General features: G+C 44.4%; 1 protein-coding gene across 10 annotated transcripts in view; it reads right to left on the reverse strand.

Annotated features, from left to right (window-relative positions):
• LOC132598370 (transmembrane protein 132B-like) overlaps nt 1-27,215 on the reverse strand; it is a 265,232-nt gene that overhangs the window by 235,797 nt on the left and 2,220 nt on the right. For 7 of the 10 annotated variants that reach the window (XR_011377962.1, XR_009566477.1, XR_009566476.1 and 4 more), the window contains exon 2: nt 13,938-14,081. The exons of 2 other annotated variants lie outside the window; for them this stretch is intronic. Coding sequence is in view for 3 of the 8 variants with exons in the window: in XM_060310845.1 (XP_060166828.1) it covers nt 13,938-14,081 (144 nt within the window). In the remaining 5 variants the exon portion in view is untranslated. Of the gene's footprint in view, nt 1-13,097; nt 13,225-13,937; nt 14,082-27,215 lie in introns of those variants that run through there. One more of the 10 variants, XM_060310848.1, reaches the window with a different exon arrangement.

The following is a 27,215-nucleotide window of genomic DNA, read 5'->3' on the forward strand; positions in this document are numbered from 1 at the left end:
TGGGCAAGCCAGGACAGTGGGTCACCCTGCTCAGGAGAAGGTTATGCATTTATTCCAGAGAGTAGCAAAGCCAGTGGTGATTTGCAAACGGTGTGGAATTTGCACATTCAAAGGCTCTCCATCTGTGTGGCCACTGCTTTCCCCGGACTGGAAGGGCTTTAGGGGCAGAGACGGAGCCTTATTCATCTCTGCGCTGGGGACATGGGGCCTGGCACAGAGCAAGCACTCATTCAAAGTTTGTTTCAATTATGAATTGCACTTCATTGAATGAATTCATATAGACATTAATTAAATTCAATCGGAAAGACCTCAAGGCTAAGGTCGTGAAATCTGACCTGTCCCGGGTCTGATTCTGTGACCCTAACGCACCTGAACAGCCCTGTTGCTTTTAGCCCCTTACTTTGAGGGAAGCGACCCTCATGTCCCCTCACATCTAGGGCCAGGCCAGGAACCCAAGTGGCTTTCAGAACCAGGTAGGTGACATCACACGATGAATAGGACCTTGAGGTCAGGGAAGCTGGGGCATCACAGAAATCTTCCCCAGGCAGGAGAAAAGATTAAGAATCTAAAAACGTTTCTTGTGATTTTTCAATCCATTCATTACCCCAAATAGTTTGCCTTTCGCTTTAAAAAGTACAAAATTGGGACTTCCCTGTGGTCCGGTGGTTAAGACTCTGCCCTTCCACCACAGGGGGCCCGGGTTCCATCCCTGGGCGGGAACTAAGATCCCACATGCCGAGCGGCGAGGCCAAAAAAATTAAAATAAAGTAATATAAAATAAAAAGTTCAAAATTGATTCGCCTGAGTCTTTAGTAAAACCATTCTTGCTTTACTGGTGAGGCAGCTGCAGGTACACAGAGTCGAGATGTTGTGCTGTTCTTTACTGGGAGGATTCAACCGTGAAAGTGCATTTTAATTCTTCATTGCAATATGATACATGACGTCACAAGGACGATTTATACAACCACACCACAGAAAAGGAAACATGACAGATGGTCCACACGTCCTCCTTACCAGAACTCTCAATCCTGGACCCCTATATCCTTCCCAGAGGCAAATATAGCTATAATGTGCGTGTGTGTGTGTGTGTGTGTGTGTGTGTGTGTGTGCGCGCGCATGTTTTTCTTTTCTCTGCAACCTGCTTGGTGACTGAGAAGGGTGCTTTGATCTTGAATGTTTAACCCAAGCCTTCCTTAGTGAATTTGGTTCAGGGGCAGCCTCTTCCCCTGGAGGGAGCAGGTAGATGATGGAGTGAAGATGGAGCTGACTGGCTGGGTCAGGGCCAGGCATGGAGGGCACTTTGCCTCCTCCCCAGTGATTCCACCGTCCTGCTCCAGAGAGAAACCTCTCTGTTGTTCCCTGCCCTGGAATAAGACACAGGGAGGAAAGACACACCTCCTGATGTCAGGCACTCATAGAAACAGCAGAGCTGGGGCAAGTAATGAGCCTAGAGTAATAACCAGCCATGAACGAGGACGCCAGTTCTGTTCCTGACACCACGTGGAAAGAGCCAGGTGGAGAGAAACACAGACGGATGCTCTCTGTGTGTTTTATGTAAAAACGAGGCCAGCATAGGTGCACAGCAATGATCTGCATTTTCTGCAGGCCCATATATGTGCAGAAATGCCCAGATAAAGATTTGGAATAATCCGCACAAAAATGCCTGCTGACACGTGGCAGGAAATTCTCACACTCATTCACAGAGAGGGAATCATCATCATCATTAGGATGGATATCCATTAAGGCTCATTAAGGCTTCCCTAGGGACCTTAGAGTGCGGTCCTTTGGCCAGGGTGCCTGATGGTCAAGGTTCCCTCTGCCCAGCCATCACTCATCTCCATGAGTGCCTGTCTGCCATGTCACAGCTTCTCCAGGATAATGTCATATGTACAGTGTCTGGGAGACCTATATCATACACATATGTGTGTATCATACATGTGTACCTATGTACACATATATATATTCCTAAATATGTACCTAATATATATTCCTATTATCTGTCTACATAAATATATATATATACTCCTATATATACATTCATATAGATATACGTATTCCTGTACACTATATCTATCTGATTATCTATCTATTCCTGTAGACATAAGTGTATGTGTATGTATATGTATATAGATATATACCTTTGCAGTAAACTGAAAAGAATTCTGCTCTGACAACAGTAAAGACAGTTTGCTTCCCAGACAGCACCAGTTTCCTGGTTTAGTGCTAGTTAACATTTCCGTTAATAATTAGTGAAACACAGCTAACGGTTTCATTCCCGAGGACAAAACCCTTCCCACGATGGGACCCTCAGGCTGGACATCTGTCTTCTCATTCTCTCCTGGGCTGTCACCCCACACTTTGAAAAATGAAGATACATCAACGAGAGTAATGCCCCATGCAAAAGGCAACCCTAAGATGAGACGTGCAGATCCCAGGACCCTGTTCATCGCTGCGTCAGACGCAAAGCGCTGCGGGGTTCGTGTCTCACGGCTGCTACTCCATCACAGCTAAAGAAGCTCCTATAGACTTTGGGAGATCAGAATGTGTCCATGTATGTTCATCAACTGTACAAAGGTACCATAACTAAATAAGGAGCTCCATATAGAGTTGAGGACGATACCATAAACCTAGTTTTCCATAACGTGCTGTCTAATGGGTGCTTTGGTTTTGCACGCGGCCCCCAGCTCTGCTCTGTGCGGAATTTCTTCCAGAAATGAATTGCAAAATGCCGAGGGGGCCTGACAACTCGGACTTCAGAGGCTGGAGGGGCCAGAGCAGGCAGTGGAGGAGGCGTGGGCGGGGTAAGGCCTTGGAGAGTGCAAGTAAGGAGATTCCCTGAATGAAGGCGTCTGTGTCCTGAGTCAAGGCTGGATCTGCAGGCTGCAGGACGCAGCAGAGGTTGGCGTCACCCAGGCAGGGAGCCCAGTCCTTGGCCTTGACCAATAGGAAGGAAGTGTCTGTGGCTGATTCTGTGGAGTTGACTGGTCCCTCCCAGCAGCATCATGGGGATGAACTGAGATGCCGAGTGTGATGTCTGTAGCTCAGAGCTCAGCTGGGAGGGGCCCTCCCCATGGGGTTCAGGACCCAGCATTTGGGCGGATCTGCACAGAGCACAGTGCAGGCTGGGGAAGTAGCCTCCCGGGACCTGGTGTTTCCCGGACTCCTAATGGATCATTAGCTGTCTGTGATTTTTATCGGTCTTGAGCTGGGAGGAAAATGCAAATTAAGGGAAAGCCATCAGCCAACAGAAGCACGGTTCCCGCAACTTAGCGGGGCCGTGGCTGACTCACCTTCCCCCGGCTCCTGCCCCATTCCTCTTTGCTTCTGCAACCACTTTAATGCATAATTTATGGATGAAATTAATAGACCAATCAAGCAAGGCTCTGCACACAGTGCCGAGTTCAACAACAGATGTTTCCAATAGTGATTATGTTAGAATAATAACAACACGGAAAAAACGCCTGGTCATCAGTACTGTACTGGGAGCGCTAACAAGACTGACGGTCTCGCCAATCACACTCCAGCGAGGGGCCTATGGCTGCTGGCGGTGCCGATTCTCTGTCTGCCGCGAGATCAGCCAGCCCCGCTCCCTATGCCTCAGTTTTAGTTTATTCCCACGACCCTGCGTCCCAGGGCAATTGGTAGCTTATTCCCACGACCCTGCAACCCAGGGCAGTTGGTAGTTTATTCCCAGGACCCTGCATCCCAGGGAGAAAGTGGAGGCATATTCTTCAGGCCAACAGAGTAGCCAGCAGGGTCCTCCTGTTAATTACCTGTCTGCCTCTGGGCTCTAGGATGGGGAGCTGCCCCCTGCCCACCTCCTGTGGCGCAGCCGGCAGCTCAGTGAGGTGCTGTGTTTCCCTCTCCCCTCCTCCTGAAGACTCACGGGGTGACCCTTGGGTAAGAGAAGCGGGTCTGGGTCCTCACCCCACTGTGGCTCCTGAGATGGAGGGTGATGCACTTTTCTATATCTCTCAGCCCCTCGGCTTCCTCATCAATAACACCTCCTATTGTGAAGGTTACAGGGTGTCACACAGGTGAAACACTAGAGGGCCCACCTGACCCATAGCAAAGGCTCCCCAAGCTCAGCTGAGGTCACTCCTATTTTCTAGGGAGCTTCCCGTAAGCCCGTGCTGGGTCCCCACGAGCAACAGCAGTGAAGACCCAGACTCCTTCATCCAGTGACCACATTGCCTGGAGACATCAAGAAGTTTGGGTTTGCGCCTCACGTTCATGAAAGATGGCAGAATTACACTTTTGAATCTGTCTCTAAAGGAGGCTGCAAGCCCAGTGACAGATCACACAGGGTGGATTGCTGCAAAATCCTTTCATCGTGCTACTTAAAACTCGCACCCATCACGAGACCCAATTTCCCCTTGAAACTGGGACAGTTGAGTCTTGAACAACTGGGGGATTAGAGGCTCCACGGATCCTCCATGGAGTCGAAAATCTGCATAGAATTTATAGTCGGCCCTGGTATAAATGGTTTATCTGTATCCACACCCCTGGATTCAACCAAGGGAAGACAGTGTAATATTATAGTATTTACTATTGAAAAAACATCCATGTGTAAGTAGACTCGTGCAGTTAAACCCGTGTTGTTCAAGGATCAACTGTATCTCCAACACATCTTTTCATTGTAACGTTTGCATTTAAGAGCATTCACTTGTTCATTGTGAGCAGTTAAGCTATACCAATATTCTGAAACCTGATTTTGTCTATTCTCCATTTATTTATTGAAACTGGACTTTGGGGGGGAAAGAGCAGTATTTAAAATGCCCTCGTTCTTTTGTTACATCCAAGAGGTTCTGCTAAGATACTGAGTGAGGACATTTACAGCTGAGAGAAAGAGGGGCCTATGAAATCCTGAAATTACAGGCTGAATTCTGTATGATTTTGTGCCATTTCCTGGGGAAACTTCCACTACTTTAATTAGATAATGGGAAGTGGCGGGAAAGGGCAGAACAGGAAAGAAAGAGGCGCATATATAGTGGGAGAAGGCAGCCGGAAGCCCTGCAGAGGGGGAGGTGGCCAGAGGTGTCCGTCAGCTGGAGCCCAAGGTCCCCAGGGACCATGCTATGAAGGGCAAAGTGCCCGGCACTGATTGATCTCAGGCTCTGGTCAAAGGCAAGTCCACCTTCCTTTATGGAGCCCTTCTCCAGCTGAGCAAGGTCACAGTGCCCTCTGCAAGGACTCTGGATAACCTAAGACTGGGTTCATGTCCAAGTCCATCCCTCTCTAGCCGTGCAACGTTGATGTGATGGCCTAACCTCTGAGCCTCAGTTTCCTCCACTGGAAAATGAGGGTGTTGATTCTCCAAACTGATGGCACAAACATCACCGACGGAGCAGTCCCCTGCCCCGCCCTCTCGCTGGGCCCGGGTTCGGATGCTTCAGTCCTGGTGTTGCTTTCTTCTACTCCCTAATCAGGAGAACTGATACCCACCATCAAAGCTGAAGGTCAGGAGTTGAAATTGTGAACCAAGCTCCAAAGCATCAAGGATAAATGTATCTCTGCACCCCAATGTTCACAGCAGCACTATTTACGACAGCCAAGATAGAGAAGAAATCTAAGTGTCCATCAATAGAAGAATGGATAAAGGAGATGTGGCATATGTATATATATTACTCAGCCATAAAAAGGAACGAAACAATGCCATTTGCAGCAACTTGCATGGACCTAGAGATTGTCACACTAACTGAAGTACGTCAGGCAGAGAAAGACAAATACCATAGGATATTGCTTATATGTGGAATCTAAAAAAAAGGATACAAATGAACTTATTTACAAAATAGAAATAGACTCACAGACAGAAAACAAACATATGGTTACCAAGGGGGAAAGGAGGGGGAGGGATAAAGCAGGAATTTGGAATTAACAGATACACACTACTATAGAAAAACAACAAGGTCCTACTGTATAGCTCAGGGAGCTATATTCAATATCTTGTAATAACCTGGAATGGAAAAGACTCTGAAAAAGAATAGATTCATATTCTATTCTACTATACTAATATTATATTACATAATAACGGAATCACTTTGCTGTACACCTGAAACTAACACAACATTTTAAATCAATTATACTTCAATTTTTTTAAAAAAGGATAAATGTGTCTCCAGGGGACACAGGCGTAGTGTCTGTAGTTGACCCTGCCTGATATTTGAGATACAGTCACAGACCAGGACCCCAGTAACCGCCCGCCCCCGGCCTTTCCCTGAGCAGGCCTGATGGAGAGGAGGAGGGAGCTTGCAGCTCTGATAACTGAGGGCCCGAAGCCGAAGCCGGGCGGCTGCAGATCTACAATGGCTAGTCCCAAGGTCTCTCCGCATGATGCCCAAACAATTCCAGAACGTTAGTTCTTCATTAGAGATGCTAAAGACAGAAAGGAACAAAAGATCTCATTAATATTGAAATCTGAACGATGCTGACAGGAACAAAAGGTTGGGGATGGAGCAGTATCTATCCTCTGGCCAACAGAAAATATATGACACATCTCCCATCAGAATGGAACAACGCAAGTCCAAATTACCAGCAACAAGGAGGACAAAATGAGGCAATGACGTCCAAACTGCCTGACAACTTATTCTTAGCTGCCTGGCTCCCGGTGACGGGTGAAGGGGAGGAAATTCATGCCGAGAAACAGAAGAACGGTGTTTCCTGTAGGCATGTTTGCCAAGCCTTTGCCAAAAGAGAAAGAAATGGGCTTAAACCACTTTTGGATTTTTCTCCATCTCCTTCTAATGACATCAGGACCCGTCTGAGGGTTTCTCCGGAAGCCCGTTGGAGCCCACAGCAGACAAGGGCCCTTTGGAGATAAGTCAGTGCAGAGAGACTGTCCTGAACCTATTTCATCAGCACTGCGGGATCCCCACAATGTCCTCAATCCCACCCCCCAGGTGCCTGGGCCTCACCTTCCATTAGGTTGATCTCCTCCTACGGTGCAGGACACGTGGAAGATGAGAACCACAGCCCCCGGGCAAAACGCGTCTGCACATCTCTTTCAACTGGATGACTTGCCAACAATCAAAAGTCTTACATAAAATGTGGACTTTCAGAAACACCTGTCTTTAATTCTGTCTTTACAGGAGAGAGGAAATAGGAAGGGACTGTGTGTCCACTTTTCGGTACCATGAATTCGCACATGCAGTGGACTAATGCTTACTCACCACCCACTGAGCCCAGACACAAACTGAAGCCCAGCTTCAGTTTCTGGGCTGTAAAATGGGCATAAGAGTGGTACCTACTCTGTCGGGGTGCTGGGGGGGTCGGAGGCTGCAATGTGTAAAGAACCAGTGGACCAGAGTCTGGTGTGGTGTCACCGTGGGCTGTGGCTGTTCTCGCTGCTCCTTCTAACAGACCCTTCGGGGCAGGAAGACAAGTGAGACACGGACCTGCCCTCCAGGGGCAAACCTGCCACCTGTACAGGGACACACGACATGCTGAGTCCCTAATACACCTACACAGGGCACAGAAGCACAGAGGTGAGGACCCCGGTGTGGGAGGCGGGATGCAGAACGGCAGGAAGGAGGCGGCTGCACAGATCCCAGGGGCACCTGAGCCAGAGTCCAGAGGACACAGCTGGGGCGTGTCCAGATGCAGGGAGTCGGGGAGGGACGCTGGGCCCAGGAAGTAGTACGGGCCCAGAAAAACGATGCGCAAAGCCTCCACCTGTGTGGGGACCTAGGTAGGGGTCCAGTGTTCTTGGGATACGGGAATATCCCTGGTGAATAAACCCTCCCTCACTCTCTCATGCCTAGACCGGGTGCTTTCGGCTAAAGTGGTCCCACCTCTAGCCCCACAGGTGGGCGTTTGACCCAAGCAAGACCAAGGCGTATATTCTCTCCTACGGCCACAGAACTACAGGATCAAGGATGGACACGCGAGCCAGTTCCATTCACATCTGGGATCCTGCTGCAAGCATTAGGGAAGAGAAGCTTCGTTTTTCTGGACTTGAATATGAAATGACATAAACCTCTGGGCGCCAGAGGCCATATATAGAAGGAGTCCCAGCAACGGGAATGCAACTAGAGATAATCATCTAAGTGAAGTCAGTCAGAAAGAGAAAGACAAATATCATATGATATCACTTATGTATGGAATCTAAAGTACAACACAAATGAACCTTCTGCAAAACAGAAACAGACTCACACATATGGAGAACAGACTTGTGGTTGCCAAGGGGGAGGGGATTGGGGGAGGGATGGATTGGGAGTTTGGGATTAGCAGATGCAAACTAGTATATATAGGATGGCTAAAAAACAAGGTCGTACTGTACAGCACAGGGAACTATATTCAATATCCTGTGATAAACTACAGTGGAAAAGAATACGAGAAGAATATGTGTATATATATATGTATAACTGACTCACTTTGCCGTACAGCAGAAATGAACACAATATTGTAAATCAACTATATTTCAAGAAAAAATAAATGTATAGAAAGAGTCCATCTGAGAATAAATACAAGATAGAAGATAACAGGACTAAGGGATGGAGAGAAACCAAAACCTAACGAGCTTCTGATCCAATTTTGCTTGAGGTCCTTATGGCCACTTTTAGTTACGTGAACCAATATACTCTCTTTCCTGGTTCAAGCAAGTGAGATTTGGTTTTCTGTTCCTTATCAACAAACAAAATGCCCAGATATAACTAGGGAGGGAATTCAGGTGATAACTGCCAGACCCCACGGGCTATCACAGCTGTGCAATCCTACCCACTGGATAACGCTATGTTTCAGGCAATGAGTGTCGTTCAATCATGTCTCTCTAGAGCACCGGTTCCAAGAAATATATTCCCTATGATATTACAGCTCTCGAGATTCCAATTTGAGGAAGACTTCGTCCCACAGCCCCTTGGTAACTGCTGAAAATTAGCCCAGGAAATTCTGCTGATTTATCAAAGCTGCTATTTCTTCCAGAGGTGACATGGGACTCTAGTAACCGCGCAGTGTGTGTAAGCAGCAGGGAAATTCTGATTTCCCTCTGACAGCCCATCCATCAGAAGACTCTGCCTTCAACGTTGGCAGGCCAGGTTTGAACACACGATGCCTCCCAGGGGATGGGGAGGCTTTAGGATGTGAACATGCTCTTTTGTTAGTCCTTTTGCGCCTCTTTGCTGCTAGTCGAGTTGATACTGGAAGCTGAGAAACTCAGTTGTGGCAGGGATAAGACGGAGGGCAGCATCCTTGAGACGGGGCACCCACCCCACCAGTACACATGATTGTATTTTTATTTCTCTCCGAGAGTAAAGAGTTCATCCCCTATCAGTGATGAATGACTGGCTTCTGGGGTTCTGGGAACTATAGTTCATTGACAAACATCACAGTTATTAGTCGCAGAAAAACAAGAGCCCGCCAGCATGAGCTAGCAAGAAGGACGCTCAAAAATTACAATATAATATAAAATAGATAACTAGCAAGGACCTACACTATAGCCCAGGGAACTATACTCAATATTTTGTGATAACCTATAAGGGTAAAGAATCTGAAAAAGAAAAAAAAAATATATGTATATCACTTTGCTGTATACCTAAAACTAACACAACATTGTAAATCAGCTATACTTCAATATAAATAAATAAATATCGATAAATAAAATGTTTAAGAAATTACAATATAGTCACTCTCTAAAATGGTATTTTCCCCATATGGCATCACTTATATGTTTAATCTAAAATACTACGAATGAACATATCTGTCATATCAAACAGAAACAGACTCACAGACACAGAAAACAGAGTTGTGGTTGCCAAGGGGGGGGGGAGGGAGGGAAGGATTGTGAATTTGGGATTAGCAGATGCAAACTAGTATATATAGGACGGATAAACAACAAAGTCCTATTGTATAGCACAGGGAACTATATTTAACATCCTATGATAAACCATAACGGAAAAGAATATGAAAACGAATACGCGTTTACCTGAGTCACTTTGCTGTACAGCAGAAATTAACATAACATTGTAAGTCAACTATACTTCAATAAAATTTTTTAAAAATTAAAAAAAAAGTATCATATTTTACCCTCCTCCAAAATTCCACATTGAGATTGTATCACACACCATTTCAACCATTTAATGAAAATTCAATTATTTGTGTTCAGAATAAGTGTAGATTTCCATCTGACAACACATCCATCAGAAGATAGGAAGAAAAGACTAGAATAAAGAGGGAAAAATTCGCGTTATCCTCAACGTCTCCCAAATCTTATCTAAGATTCCCCTCAACACCACCTGTAAAGGTAGATCTCGCCATACACTGCCACAGGAAGTGTGCGAGGCTCAAATGCAAGGAATTGGAAACAAAAGCAAGCAAATAGACAAACCCCAAGTGTCTTTTGAACTTTTAGAAGCTCAGGTGTTCTTTAAAGGATTTTCAAGGATTACTTTGATTATGGGTAGCTCTGCCTTACATGCCCTAACAAATCTCTGCTGATCTTTCCACTGTCCTATCATCATTCCATTTTATAGATAAGAAAACTGGGCTCAAGGAGATTCAGTCATTTTCCCCAGGTCAAACAGAAAAGATGGAACCAGGATTGGAACCAACATCATTTGCCTGAAAGCGTAACCAGGAATTCACTCCCCCTGCATTCTTTTTCTTTATCGGGAGCCTAAACTTCCTCTTTAACTTTCACTGTTGGAACCTAAAAAGCACAAATCTACTCCGCATTCCGAAGGAGGGCCCTTGAAAGACTTCAGAAGAGCTGTCATGTTTCTCTCTTCACCTCTCCCTGGGCCTTTTCTTCTCACCACCAGGCTCAACACTCACACTTCCTTCAATCATTTCTCCTGTGATTTGATTTCAAGGGCCCTCAGCCCCTCAGACACTCTTTGATCCAATACTATCCAATTTCCAGCTTCCTCTTATGCCTAGAAAGACACAGAATTCTCCATCAGAGGGACGAGTGACATGTATCATCTTTGACTTATAGAGACCAGGGGACAATAAATAGCTCCCTTTCCTCTGAAACCTACTATCAAAAAACCAGCTGCACAAGTGTGACGAGAAATCACAGATGTCCCTCCACCTCCACGCGGGAGGCAAGAGGAAAGGGTGGAGACTGCGGTGACCTGGATGCACCGGCCTTACGCACAGGGGCGTCCTCTGCTCACTTCCGGGTTGAGGGTCACAGGAAGCAGTGTGGGCCCAGGGCTACTCAACTTTGTGAATTTCATAAGAGGCTAGAAATCCTGATTTCTATGTGATTTGCCAATTTTTACAGGATGGCAGCAAATTAAATACACACACACACACTCCTCTGAACCAGATGCAGCCTGCAGTCTGCCCACCTGTGACCTCTGTTCTGGGGTCACGCACCCATTAATGCCAACAAAAATCATATCAGCCTGTGGCAGCCGCTTCAGACAGGTGGTTCCACAGGGAATTAGAGCCATGATCTTGTAATAACTTTTAATGGAGTATAAGCTGTAAAAATATGGAATCACCATGCTGTACACCTGAAACTAATACAATAGTGTAAATCCACGATACTTCAATTAAAAAACACAGCTGGTTCATCAGATCTCACTGTGAACAAAACGGCCAAGGTTTCTTGCACACACACACATGCAATTAATATGCATCTTCTATGTATGTTTTTTTTTAACACAGAAGTACTTGTCCACTTAAAATGTGACACAGATGGCTTCCAATCTTGCCAAGGTTCCAGCCCTTCAAAATCCTTTATGTCCTCAGATTCATTCCCCCTGATGTCATACGGTCCCAAGTCGAAGAAGCCAATTTGTGTATCACTACAATTAACACCGTCCTGAATTTATACCTTGTCCCTTACCTAAGTCACAATCCCAACGCTCAGAATTGCCATCGCATGACGATCTTTGGTGAAACCTGCAAGACTCTCCCTGGGGAATCACACAGTGTTTCCTGCACCGTGAGGAAGTGACTGGCTGACAAATCCACAGACCAAGGGGGTCTCTCCCTGGGGTGCTAATGAGCATCCACGTGTTTAGGTGCCCCTGGGGTGACACCCAGGCCAGCGGACAGCTCTGAGGACGACGCTGTACATCTTAGCGTTATGACAAAATTTATGACAAATATTGACACGAAAGCTGTGACAAATGCATCACAGCCATTTAGTGAATCCCCCTCAATTGACCCAGGCGCCAGGATTTGCAACGGAGCCTGGGCTCCCCTAGAAACGTCTTACAGCAGCTCTGCACTTGGGGATCTGCACACTCTCGTTTGCTAAGATCAGGCCACAGTTCGCTAGAGGAGAGCCCCATCTTCATGAGGCCACGAAAGCGACCGCTGAGCCAGAAACTACGCCTTCCAAAGCAATTTCTCTCTCAGGCTCAGGGGAGGATGCTTTTAGTATATTTCCACAAAGGGGAGACAGCCAAGTACACGGCAACGATGGGATCCATGAACTTGGGCTTGCCTCTGTAGGGTAGAGCTCTCCAGGGCAGGACAGTGGAGGTCCCGCCCGGGGGGCTCCACACCAGGCTCTCGGGAGGGAACAAGGCTGAGGGGTCTACAGAGCTGAGCCATCTGTTTGAGCCCAGGGTGGCATAACCACACAGATGCCACCTCCATGTGCCATCCCAATGTCTCCCTCCTGGAATGACGGGGGATGGTAAGTAACAGGCATTTTCAAAGGCAACCAAGGGCAATGAATCAATATTTTTCATTCTGTGCAGATGAGTTTGTATGACTTGGCTCAGATCTTTCTAGACTCAGAATATCGAAGGCTTTAGATTTGTTTAATCAAACCTGCCCACAGAGTCCGAGGCCTGCCAGGAGCCCCAGGGCAAGGCTGTGTGTCCTTTGAAGCCAGTCCACCTTCTGTCTCGAGGGGAGAATTAACATTCCGCCCAGAAAGAAGGCGATGTCAAATCGGGGTTTCCTAAGGATTAATTTTGTTTGTAATTAGGCCTCACAGACACATCAATTCTTCCTTATCAAAACCATCTCCAGCTTAAGGCACAGCCTCCTGCAGGTCCAAGTAAGAAGGAAGGAATTCCTTCCAGATCTTTTCCGCCACAGGGAAAACCCTGCAGGATTTTCTGTCCACCACAGAGTTCTTCAGACGGGGACCAAGTTTCATTTCACCTCTGAACAGGAGCCCGCAGAGCAGAAAGAAGGAAGAACTCAGCGGTGCTGTGTTTTCCTAAAATGAACGAAGACATAGGACCTGGGAGCTCTCTTCGCAGCTTAGAGGAGGAAGGATCATTCTGAAGATGGAAGTCCTTTCTCTCGGGGTCTCTGCTGCAAGAGGGAACTGCCGATCAGGGCGCCAAGAAAAAACGGGCAGAAACTCTAAATTCAGTGACTCAAACAGACCCCTGCACAGACATGGAAAAACATCGTGGGCCGGTTCCTGGCTGAATATGGAGTCCTAAATCCAGCTAATTAGGATGCAGGACGCAGCAGAAATGTGCCACGGCCAGATTTCCCCAGACTGTGAGCTGTGTCCCACTGGTACCCAAGTGAAGTTAGGGGGCACATGGATGGACTTTTCAAAAAGTTAATAGTCGTTTATTTTTATGTATATTAAGAAAAAGTTAGTACATCAAGCTCATGGATTTTATTGTCTTCTAATGAGACATTTAAGATATTTAAGGTTGAAAAGTGAGGCACTTAAAGAAAATATAGTGAGTAAATGATATTATTTGGCACAGGAAGTTGGCAAAAATTGCGAAGATGGCAGGTAGCTGGCTAAAATTCAGGAAATATTGTCCTATGAGCAAAAGAATGGGAAGAGAATTGTTTCCGCTCAAGATTAAGACGGGCGAAGGAAGCAGCACGGCGCGTGCAGCCTCCTCTTATTCCAGGCGAGTCCCTGCCATCACTCCCTCCGTCCTCAGCATCCTCATCCCGGTCTCAGCCCTTCGGAGCCTGGGATGCTCAGAGCAGCCCCGAGACAGAAAGGGAGGGAAAGGACCGAATGCCTGGGGATCTGGAGGTAAAGCCCGCCGTACCTTGACGACGTCTTCATCCGCAGACCTGCATTCCACAGCCTCCGACACGTCCACCACCGAACCGTCCTCTTGAACGGCCACGACCTTGACGGGAACCGAAACAACCTTTCCGGTGAGAATGGCCGTGTTCAGAACCTCCGTGTCCTGTGCGGGAGAAAAGAGGGCGCGTGTCAGCCCCAGGCACGCCCGTGAGCCCCGGGAGGGGTCTCCAGCAGGCTACTTCAAGCTGGCTGGTCAGCTGGCGGTCACATCCTTTCCGTGACGTCTTCCAACACAACTCATTCAATTTCATGTATGTTTGTTTCAATTTCATGTATGTTTGTGTATATCGGAAAGCTATTCATTTTTCCCGCCCAGCATGTCACACCCAGTCACTATCTCTTCTCCTTTTTTTTTTCTTGGCCAAAAGCTGCACGGCTTTCGGGATCTTAGTTCCCCGACCAGGGGTCAAACCCCCGCCCTCTGGAGTGAAAGCAGGAAGAGTCCTAACCACTGGACTGCCAAGGAATTCCCTCCACCTCTTTCTTTTAATAACAACCTTACATTTTTCATTTGGGTACCACACATTCCTGGCAGAAGTATAGATCTTCTCTGGCTTACGATGGGGTTTGTTGAGGAAGATAATCAATAAGCTATCAAGAAGACTAGAAAAGAGTTTTACCTGAGCCAAACTGGCGTCTAGCCTGGAAGCCTGCTTCCCAGATGATTCTGAGAAGCTGCTCCAGAAAAGCAGGGTTTTCAGCACAGTTTTATATCATGTCAGAACAAAGAACGTTAAACAAGTCAGGGATACATTTCTTCAAGGTTTCAAGAAAATAAAAATAAAAACAGACCGGTACGTACAGGCACAGCACATACAGCAAGGCCTTGGCATCTGGGAAGGGGGGCTTATCATCAAAGGAACACCAGCATTGGCGTCCTAGGAAGGGAGGCATTTAATATTTATTTTTAACATGGACATTCTTTACTTCTGGTCAATGCGCCCTTTTCTTTAATAATTAAAGCAGCGTACAATGTCCTTGTTTTTAAATTTTTATTGGCATATAGTTGCTTTACGATGTTGTGTTAGTTTCTGCTGTACAGCAAAGAGAATCAGTTATGCATATATCCCCTTTTTTGGATGTCCTTCCCATGTAGGTCACCACAGAGCACTGAGTAGAGTTCCCTGTGCTACACAGTAGGTTCTCATTAGTTATCTACAATGTCTCTTTGATAGGCCACACACAGGCTATTTTTAGTTAGCATCAAATCCAGGTGAACTCATGTATAAGCCAGAATGACTGCCCCATATCTCACTAGGTGACATTTTCTTTTCTCAGGCTCACGTCCCAATAAGCCCATCCCAAGTTGAAACTATCATTACGTTGAAACGCACTTAATACACCTAAACTGCTAAACATCAGAGCTTAACTTATCTGAGTTTATGTATGCTCAGAACACCTATGTGAGCCTGCAGTTGTGCAAAATCATCTAACAAACACCTATTTTATACTAGAGTGTTGAAGAGCTCCTGTAATATATCAAGTACTGTAATGTAAATGAAAACCAGAATGGCTGTAAATGTATTTTTTATTTAAAAATTTTTTTTTTATTTTTTTAATTTTTTGGCTGCACGACGCAGCGTGCGGGATCTTAGTTCCCCGACCAGAGGTCGAACCCACACCCCCTCCAGTGCAAGTGCAGTGCAGAGTCCTAACGATTGGACCGCCAGGGAAGTCCCTTGGATCAGTCATTGACACTCAAGATTGCACAGCTGGGGCTCGTACCCAGCATCACAGGAGAGGAGGTACCGTGTGTTGACAGCCCGTGAAAAGACCAAAATTCGAAGGTTGCTACTGAGTGCGTGTCATTTTCTCACCCCTGTAAGTCAAGCCATCGTAAGTCGGGGACCATCTGCACGTGTACCTTGGTGGCGGTGACGTCTTCCACTCCAGCGGGCACATGACTCAAACCTGGCCAGTTCATTGCATCCCCTTGACCTGAGTGACTATTTCAATTGATGCTCAAACAAAGAACCACAGAGACAGACGATAATGACTGAGTTCCTGGTTCCAGCTCTACCTGAAGCCTATCACCCCTAGAAACTTAGCTACATAAACAGTTGACTTAGTATACATGGTTTTTTATTTGTTTTTTTACATGTTTTGTTTTGTTCTGCTTTGATATTTGAACCTGAAAGACTTCTTACTAATACAGTATGAATCCAGGCTTACAGTAGCGCTAGGGAAACAGAAAAGATTAAACATCAATCTATTCTCACTAGAAGCTCACTGCCTTTAAAGGGGATCCTGCAATAATAATCCCAAACTGAGTTTCAAAAAAAAGTGACTAGCTTTCAACCCCACCCCCCCCAATCATAAGCTTATGCTTTTCTTACAGTTTTCTTTGCATCCACGTTCACCTAATTCAGCCTGTTCACAAGGGGCTGAGATGTTTACGCTGTTTTTCCCCATGTCCACCAGCAGCCTCTCACGAATCCCAAAGAGAATTCCTACCTATCTTTGGCGCACTAAGTAAACAATTTCCCCATGTTAAATATTTTACTCAAATCATCCCATAGTGTCAGAGACTTCCAAAGTTTCACCATCTACCAAAAGACAAGTATATTTTGTGTGTGTGCTCAAGCTCCGGTTTCACACCTTGAAAGCATGTTTATGTCCTTTTATGGGGACTGATTTCCATTAAGATTGCGTGTTATTCTGAGTAGAGGGACAATGTACTTCCTGCCCCTTCGTGCACTGGGGACGTGAATGCAGGGAGTAGTAGGAAGGCTGAGATCTCCCTGTCAGTTTTGAGTTCAGGTGTGTCAGTGGGAGAAAGTGGGCGGCAGGAGTTCTGTGGCAAGGAGCAGGGACCTGGCAGAACCAGAAGCTAGCACAGGACACCTTCAACAGCTTCTCTGACCAGCTGACATGTTGCCAGAGGGAGGAGCAGCATCGCACAATGAGGTCAGAAGAATGCTTCCACCCTCAGGGCTCCTGTAGCCCAGGAGTATGACAATCCCTCCATCTCTCTTTACGTTGCTTAGATGGTCAATGGTCACAGTGTTTTCAATGACTGTACTTTTTTTTTAGTTGAAGTACAGTTGATTTACAATGTTGTATTAATTTCTGACATACAGCAAAATTTCAGTTATACATACATATATATTCTTTTTCATATTCTTTTCCATGACGGTTTATCACAGGATATAGTTCCCTGTGCTATACAGTCAGACCTTGTTGTTTATCCATTCTCTATACACTAGTTTGCATCTGCTAATCCCAGACTTCCAATCCTTCCCTCCTCCACACTCCTCCCCCTTGAAAACCACAAGTCTGTTCTCTGTGTCTGTGTAAATGACTCTACTTCTGTTGAGTTTCCATCTTAGGAGACCACTGACTCTCAGAGAGATCTCTGGGCTGAGAAGAACTGCAAGATTATGTTGGCTTCAGAAATCTGCCTTCAAGAAGGGAAGGTAGCAATGACTCCTTCTTCCATGTGTAGAAACAGAAGCCCCAGTGGGTTCGTTGAACTACCCACAGCCAATGCAAAGGCAACAGAGAAAACCAGATCCTAGACCTTAGCGCCGCGATGCTGTCACCAGCACCACCACTCAAGAGAGAGAAAATAATTGCTCTGATACAAGTGAGCAGCTGGTATGTGCCAGGAATTATTACAGGGATATATCATCCCATACAATCTTCATGAACAAAGGTACATCAGTGGATCTGTTTTCATCTCCATTTTACACAGGACTCAAGGTACGTGGAGGCTCTAAATAGGAAAGAATATGAACTACCCAGGGCTTCAGCTTCTGGGAACTCAAGAAAAAGGTAGTCAGAGGGAAGTCCGTTCAAGGATGTCCACTGGAGCGTCAGTTTTAACAGGAAGATGTGTCAGAAACAGCCTCTGAATGTCTGTCAGTGAGGGAGCTGCCTAGTGAACTGGTGTGTGTGTGTGTGTGTGTGTGTGTGTGTGTGTGTGTGTGTGTGTGTGTGTTAGAACACGAGGCAGAAGGTAGAACGAAGGTGGATGGATGGTCACTCCATCTCCTGTACCTCAGGCTTTTCACCTGTAAAATAATAAATTTCAAATGGATTCTGACATACGAGGCGGGTGTGTCCACCTGTTCTTCCGAGCATGGGGTCTGATTGCATATGCTGCCCCCTTTGAGTTTTGGCGCTTGGGCAATAAACGGAGTGCAGTCACGTGCTCATGTCCAAACAGAAGTTCCAAGAGCACAAGACCCCTCGCTGGCCCTTTCTCTGCCCCAGTGATGGTGACCACTGTGTCAGCCCGGGTCCTGGAGTGAGGGCAATGCAGAGTGAGGACCCAGCCGACCTGGGCATGGAGTGTGAGGAAGAAGCAACCTCTGCTGTTTTAATGATGAAAACTTAGGGATCACGAGTAACAACTGAGCACATCACTTTTGACTCTGTCATCTCAGTTTAAAGACAACCAAACAAAAACCAAAAACAAAACCCGGGAAAAAGTCTTACACCCACTTAGTAGGCTTGTTTTTTTTTTTTTTTTTTTCCCCACAGAAATGTGAGTTGGCAATTCCAAAATCATTTAGTGTGTCGTAGGATTAGGCAAATCAATACACATATGGTGACTCATGAGAACCTGGCTTTTTTTCACGGAGGGAGGAAGGAGTCACAGGATGGCCAGGGAAGCAGTTAGAATGGACCCGATGCTGTTGCATTGGGATTGGACAGAGAAAGACGTAACACCCTGGGTTAATTAGGGCAGAAGAAGACAAACAGGGAGAGAGAGCCCGAGAGAAGGTAGAGGAAACACCCTTTTTTTTTTTTTAACATCTTTATTGGAGTATAATTGCTTTAGAACGGTGTGTTAGTTTCTGCTGTATAACAAAGTGAATCAGCTATACATAAACATATATCCCCATATCCCCTCCCTCTTGCGTCTCCCTCCCACCCTCCCTATCCCACCCCTCTAGGTGGTCACAAAGCACCGAGCTGATCTCCCTGTGCTATGCGGCTGCTTCCCACTAGCTGTCTGTTTTACATTTGGTAGTGTATATATGTCCATGTCACTCTCTCACTTCGTCCCAGCTTACCCTTCCCCCTCCCCGTGTCCTCAAGTCCATTCTCTATGTCTGCGTCTTTATTCCTGTCCTGCCCCTAGGTTCTTCAGAACCATTCTTTTTTTTTTTTAGATTCCATATATATGTGTTAGCATACAGTATTTATTTTTCTCTTTCTGACTTACTTCACTCTGTATGACAGACCCTAGGCCCATCCACCTCACTACAAATAACTCAATTTTGTTTCTTTCTATGGCTGAGTAATATTTCATTGTATATATGTGCCACATCTTCTTTATCCATTCATCTGTCGATGGACACTTAGGTTGCTTCCATGTCCTGGCTATTATAAATAGAGCTGCAATGAACATTGTGGTACATGACTCTTTTTGAATTATGGTTTTCTCAGGGTATATGCCCAGTAGTGGAATTGCTGGGTCATATGGTAGTCCTATTATTAGTTTGAAACCACACTTTTTTTTGCATTTAAAAAACTTTTCTTAAAAACAACTTTATGGAGGTATAACTGTAATACGTATTTTTAAACAAGTTAGACAGCTAAAGAGTGACAGAGAGGTAGAGAGAAAGACACAACAATGAAGCATAGAGACATAGGAAGTTAAAGACAGTCATGAAGACAAAAACAAGTCAGAGAGAGAGTATTTGTGAGTTGAATCTTGGTCTGTATTCTCTGCATTCTTGTGTCCTCTGCTTCTGCTCATCCAGTGGGCTCTGTTCCTTTATACAACTGAGCTGTGACAGCAAATAATAATTACATAAGTATTTTCTTTAATTTCTATCTTGAACCTTACTATTATCCCTTCACCAAAGACCTGCTTCATTGCAATGGTTCCTCTGTTGTCTGAAATACAGCTCCTTATACATGTTGGGCTAAATTAAAATTGAATGAAGCTTCCGGTTGCCATAGAATCAGCAAACCAATGACAGCTGGTCAATTAAAACCCCAAACTCAAGTCCACGGTCAGAATTTTATTTGAATATAAATAAACCCTTCTGTGCATTTTTTACTGTGAGCTGGCTGGTGCCTTTGTGACCTCACTGACAAGTGAGGACCTTGGCTGGAGCCTTGGGCTGCTTCCCAATCTTTCAGTCAGGGCTTATCCATGGATGGATGGAGAGACGAGGGGAGGGCAGAGCAGGAATTCGAGGAAGGTAAGGACAGAAAATTACAGGGAGAGGCGAAGAGATTGGAAGAGAGAGGAAAGAGACAGTGAGAAGAGAGAGAGAGGACAAGCAAGAAAACATGTGAGCTGAAATGAAGTCAGAAAGAGTCAGAGACAGGCAGAGAGAATGACTGTGTGACAGACTGAGGAAAGGCGTGAGGAGAAGCATGGTAAACAGAAAGTCCTAGAGCTGGTGAGTCAGCTACTGGAGGGCAGCCAAAGAAAAGGTATAATAAAAGACCCAAATGGAAATTCAGGAGATGAAAAATATGGTGTTTGAGTTAAAAAACGCAAAGATGGGATTAGCAGCAGATCACACATTTCAAGAGAAAATAAGTTGAAGACATAACAATATTGAAAACTATTCAAAATGAAGAAGAAAGAGAAGAGACTGAAACAAATCAATTAAAAAGTCAGAGGCCTGGGAGTCAGCATCACACTGTCTAACATACATATAATTGGAGCCTAAGAAGAAAAAGATAAAATATATGTGTGTGTGTGTGTGTATGTGTGTATGTCCAAATCAAGCAATTTCCAAGAAATAATTGTCAAAAATTATCCAAATTTAATAAAAACTGAAACCCTACAGTTCCAGGAAGTTCAAAACTCCCAAAGTAGTCTAAACATTTAAAACAATCACGACACAGACCTACTAGAGAATGGACTTGAGGATATGGGGAGGGGGAAGGGTGAGCTGTGACAAAGTGAGAGAGTGGCATGGACATATATACACTACCAAACGTAAAACAGATAGCTAGTGGGAAGCAGCTGCATAGCACAGGGAGATCAGCTCGGTGCTTTGTGACCGCCTGGAGGGGTGGGATAGGGAGGGTGGGAGGGAGGGAGACGCCAAGAGGGAAGAGATATGGGAACATATGTATATGTATAACTGCTTCACTTTGTTATAAAGCAGAAACTAACACACCATTGTAAAGCAATCATACTCCAATAAAGATGTAAAAAAAATCATATAAGATACATGAAAATCAAACTGCTGAAAATCAGTGATACACAGGAAAATTAAAGGATGTCACAGAAAAAAGAAACATCAGGTATAAAGAAACAGAGATATGAAGTCAGCAGACTTCTCAACAGATGGCTCCTTGATATTTACCCAGGGCGTTTGAAAACATTTCCCTCAAAATATTTGTACACGAATGTTTACAAACATTTTATTCTTCATATCCAAGGCTTAGAAACAATAAATACAAATATATGAGCTGACTCTCATTGACTAACCTGGGTGCTATTAAGTGCAAGGAGTTAAATCATGATGTCACATCATTACAGACACAAGTCTGAATGTACACCTGAACCTGTCATATCCCCTACCCCACCGAGGACAAAAACTCTTCTTAGCATAACTTGTCTAGTTCAGACATTTTTATAAAAAATGTATTAAGTGAAGAAGTTAGCATGTCATTTTGGGCAAATCTGACAGAGAACGGCAACTTATTTTTCCAAGTGTTTGAAATTTCTATCACTGTAAAAAAAAAAACTCTGAAAGAAAAGAGCAAGAAGCAGAACTCAGTAAAAATTCACCCCAAACTCCATGTCTCCCATATTAACTTGCCCAGAGGAACACTGTGATGTTAAGATCAAATCCAACCTTCCATGATTAAAAAATGTAAGTAACAGGATGTATTTTAACATGTGTAGTTTTTTCCATCTGATAAATTATTTACCACCTTTTTCCTTAATGGGCATGTCTATTGAGATTAACAAAATGAATGCTTTGTTAAATTATTATAATCTAAAATAATTCTAATATGCTGATCCAGCATTTATGAATAGCATTTCAAGAATCAAATGCATACGAAAGAACCTGCTAGATATAAATTTATTTTTGTCTCCACAGCTGTATGATATTACATGCAACTTTATAATTTCTTTGCTTGAATCTTTAAGCATCTAAGTGGGCTGATTTCTCAGGACAGACCTGTATCTTGCTAGACAAAGAAACCTCTTTGAACCTTCCCTCAATTTAGAGAAAAAGTTCCATCTTTTTTTTTTATTGTCTATCAATTCACTATGTTGAACAAATTATTATTTTTCTCCATTCGTACAAGCAAACTCAAATTGCAAAAGAATGGATCACCTGTTTTCTTAATTCCTTACCTGAATCATAAGATTCATTAACATCTAAGGAGATTTCGTCCTGCGAGAACTCTGTTTTGTCTAGACTATAGCTCCAAATCATGCTGCCACTGGGAAGTGATTAAACACTAGATCCAGGCTAACAGCTCCTTCACCTGTACCCTTGCCAAAATCTCAGACCAGAGGTCCCTTCTCTCCATCTCTGCTGAGAAAAAAACCCAATCACCCCCGGCTGAACAGTGAACCTTCAGGGACCCAGTAAACTGCATTTGTTCAGGAGACAAACACAAGCTGAGCTATTATTTTCATCTGCATTTTCACCAGGAGGTCAGAGCTGCTACAAATATAATTGTGCCAGTATCTATAATAATATTGCGATCATTATTTTTTTTCTCATTTCACCTGAGAAGAAAATTATAAGGTTATTTTATTAGAGTTTTCAATGAGCTTGGATATTGATGTAGCATAAAAGGTGTCAGGAAATGTTACTACAAGGAAATGAAGGGACAATTGAAAGTTTCCTTCTTTTTCTCACAGAGGAAACTTGGGGCGGTGAATAAGACAAAAAGGGTCCATTTGTCCTTTTGTTGAAGCCATTCTCTCATCTCACAATGTAGATCCTACAGTTAAAACCAGACTCTGGTCACCTATTTAAAAAGTCATATATAGACACTTAAGATTTGAATGTGAATTTTGCCTAGAAAATGTCTTGTTTTCAAAATGCCACTCCCAAATTTATTCTAAGTTTTCGCACGTAGCGTACTTTTAAAATTTTATAAAGACATTAATTTTTATTTTAAAACACTTAGTTCGTAAATAATTATAATTCAGTGCTACAGACCACAGGTCTTATTGGGATGGATGGTAAATAGTTCAGGCCATACAACTGTGGCAACTATTCCATTCTGGTGTTGTATCTCAAAAGGAGCCACTGATAATACTTGAATAGGCATAGATAGGTTCCAATAAAACTTTATTTACAAAACCAGGCAACAGGCCAGATTTGGCCCAATGTCAAAATTTTCTGACCTCTGTTCTCAATGATCATCCTTCTGTGCTCACCAAAGCTACTCCTTAAAGCTTTTCAGTCTCAAATAGCTGTAACTCTACCTTTTCTGGGGGGTTTTTTGGGGGTTTTTTGGTTTTTTTAAATTGAAGTATAGTTGATTTACTATATCATGTTAGTTTCAGGTGTACAGCGCAGCGATTCAGTTATATATGTATATATACTTCAGATCCTCTTGCCTTATAGGTTGTTATAAAATACTGAGTAGAGTTCCCTGTGCCATACAGTAGGTCCTTATTGGTTGTCTATTTTATATATGGTAGTATGTATATGTTAATCCCAACTCCTAATTTATCCACCCCCACACTTTGGTAACCGTAAGTTTGTTTTCTATGTCTGTGAGTCTCTTTCTGTTTTGGAAATAAGTTCATTTGCATCTTTTTTTTTTTTTTAGATTCTACATATAAGTGATATCTTATGATATTTATCTTTCTTCATCTGGCTTACTTCACTTAGTATGATCATCTCCAGGTCCATCCATGTTGCTGCAAATGGCATTCTTTCATTCTTTTTTATGGCTGAGTAGTATTCCATTGTGTATATGTATACCACATCTTCTTTAACCATTCATCCACCAATGGACTATGCTTTCTGTTTTCTGAGTTCTAAATCTTGCTGCCATCATTCTTTCATACCCCATGTGAAATTCTTCAGTGAATCTTCTCAGATCTCCCTTTGCACATCCAGAATATGACCATCCTCACCGAGTCCACCTCCAGAACTACATCCTTGGCCGAAGCTACCATTTACTGCAGCACACGCCTAAGGAATCTGGCTTTTGACTTTATTCCCCCTTCAGTCTTTGCTCAACACGGCAGTCAGAGGAAGACCATTAAAATACCTGTCAGACCTTTCTCTCCTCAAACCCCATCTCACACAAAGATAAGGTCTTTATAAAAAGTCAAGAGAAAGACAAATACCATATGATACCCCTTATATGTAGAATCTATAATATGACAAAAAAGAATCTATGAAACAGAAACAGAATCATGGACATAGAGAACAGACTGGTGGCTACCAAGGAGGAGGAGGTCGGAGCAGGGATGGAGTGGGAGGTTGAGGCTAGCAGATGTAAGCTATTCTATAGAGAACGGATGAACAACCAGGTCCTCCTGTAGAGCACAGGGAACTCTATTCAATCTCCTGTGATGAACCATCATGGAAAAGACTATGAAAAAGAATATAGGCACTTCCCTGGCGGTCCAGCGGTTAAGACTCTGCGCTTCCACTGCAGGGGACACGGGTTCAATCCCTGTTTGGGGAACTAAGATCCTTCATGTGGCGCTGTGCAGCCAAAAAAAAAAAAAAAAAAAAATACAAAAAACCAAAAACCAAAAAAAGAATGTATGTATATATAGATGTATATACATCTATCTATATACCTAAATCACTTTGCTGTACAGCAGAAACTAACACAACATTGTAAATCAACTATACTTCAATTTTTTAAAATACTGATAAGAAAAGTCAAGAGTCCATCATAGGACTTACCAGGCCCCACAGAGCGTTTCCCCGTCTCTCTCCCTACCTTCCCCTTTATCCTCACTGGCCTTGAATGCTCGTCCCACATCCCCTTTGTCTAGTTGTCCTGTTTCCATTTATTAATTCAACAGCCATCTGCAGGACATCAAGTCTGTTTATGATCGTATATTTACTGAGATGACGATATAATGATGCCCCTTCACGCACTCTCTGCGCCCGAGTCCCGTGTGCATCTCTGTAGGAGAACATTCTTTTTGCTCCTTTTACCACCCATGGAACAACCTAAAATGCACCGTCATAAAAAAAAAAAAAAAAAAAGATGGGAGAGCAGAGAACATAAAAGGGAGGGAAAGGGGGGAAAGCAAAAGAAAGAAGGGAAGAAAAGGAGTGGGAAGATGGAGAAAAGGAGACAGATGGTGGTGGACACTTCTCAGAAGACCATATCCATTTAGGAAGCCAAAGTGGCTCAAATAGTTATTTCTGTCCCTCTCTCTGATGCTTCTTTTTCAACAAATATTTATTGAACACCGACCAGATGTCAAGTTGTCTTCTAGGTAGTGAGGAGACAGAAGTATATAAAGACAAACATGACCTTCCCTTAGGGACTAAACATTCCCATGAGAAGAGAGAAGAGAGATAAGTTCGCCAACAAGGTCACGAGATGATTTTGGAGTGCTAAGTGCTATGAAGGAAATAAAAAGGATGGGTGTCATAGAACTGGCAAAGAGACTGGCCAGGGGGTCACTGTGGTCACCCTGGCAAGAGATGATGCCATTGGGCTCAGGTGTTGCCAGGTGAGATGGAGTTGAAATGGTTGGATTCTGGATAGATCTTTGAGGTTCCACATGATGGTTAAATATGGAAAACCGTCATGGATGTCTCCTCGATTTTTGAGTCCTTTTTTTATTATTATTAACTTCTTAAATTGGAGTATAGTTGATTTACAATGTTGTGTTAGTACAGCAAAGTGAATCAGTTACACATATACATATATCCAATCTCTTCTAGACTCCATTCCCATATAGGTCATTACAGAGCAAAAAATAGAGTTCCCTGTGTATACAGTAGGTTCCTATTAGTCATCTTTTGTATACAGTCGTGTGTATATGTCAATTCCAATCTCCCAGTTTATCCCCCCCCCCCCGCCCGCCTTGGTAACCATAAGTTTGTTTTCTACACCTGTGAGTCCATTTTATTCCAAGCACATGGGAGGCGCCATTTGCTGAGACAGGGAAAACTGGTGGGAAACTTCTGTCTGTCAACACAAAGAATGGGACTTGAAGAACATTGTGAACACTGGAATGGCCCAAAGCTTAGTAAACCCTTTACAAATTAGATTTCCAAAACTCAATGCTACTGAAAGAGTTGATTAACAGGAATTTCACTCTATTAGAGGCTTGTTCTCTGAGTTACAAATGAAGCCCTTTGAACTGGAACTCCCATCAGCATCACGGCGTAATCACTCACGGACCGGGAATAAAACACATCATCAATCAGCAACGGAAAGAGAATGCACTTTGGGGGAAACACAAATCACCTCTGTCCCAATGACTGTCTAACAGTGAATGACTTGGGAGGCTTTGGCTGGTCTGATGTGACGAAGGTCCGTGTGCCTTGCCTGGGACGGTGGCACCCAGGAGCTGCACCACTGAAAGGAGTGGCAACCACCCGGCAGAGCCACGGTCCTCTTCACACATGACTCCATGTGGCTATTCTTCGTCCCAGGAAAGATCTGGGATTTGGGAGATAGGAATTTGGGGGTCAGTTCAACTTCTGCCTAGCTGAGTATCATAAACAGATGCTCTCTGAATCTGGAGCAGAACAAGTAAATGACCAGGAAAAGTCACCCCCCCCACATGCCTCAGTTTCTGCGCGAGGCTGAGCTGATTAGATGGTCTCCGATGATGCCATCCAAATCAAATACCATCTGTCAACCTTCAGCTATTGAAATGCATCTGATTGAGACACGGATATAAATTCCATCGTCAGCAAGAGCTGAGTGTGAAAGTGAGTGAAGCAGGCCCGGTTAGGATGGGGGGGGGGGGCTGGGCAGAGAACCAGAAAATGGGGGCGGCAGGGCTGGAGCATGGATTCTGGAGCCAAGCTGCCTTGGACCCTCCCAGCAGCCTCTGGGGACATCCTTGGCTGGAGTGATTGTGCCTTATTGATTTTTCATCTCCATTTGGCAGATGGTGACACTGAGGCTCAGGGATGTCCAGGGTCTTGCCCCAGGTCACACAGCCAGAAAGTGTCAAGGCAAGATTTGAACCTGTGTTTCAGTCTGACCCCAGGTCCCGATGCTCTTAACCGCTGTAATTTAGTGCTTTGCCATCTACTGTCTCTCTGATAGATCCCGTCTTTCACCTCTTCTGCTCAAACTGGCCAAGACAGCAGCTGGACCAGACCCCCCACCTCTGTTC

Source organism: Globicephala melas, chromosome 13, assembly GCF_963455315.2.
Source record: "Globicephala melas chromosome 13, mGloMel1.2, whole genome shotgun sequence".
Classification (NCBI taxonomy): Eukaryota; Metazoa; Chordata; class Mammalia; order Artiodactyla; family Delphinidae; genus Globicephala; species Globicephala melas.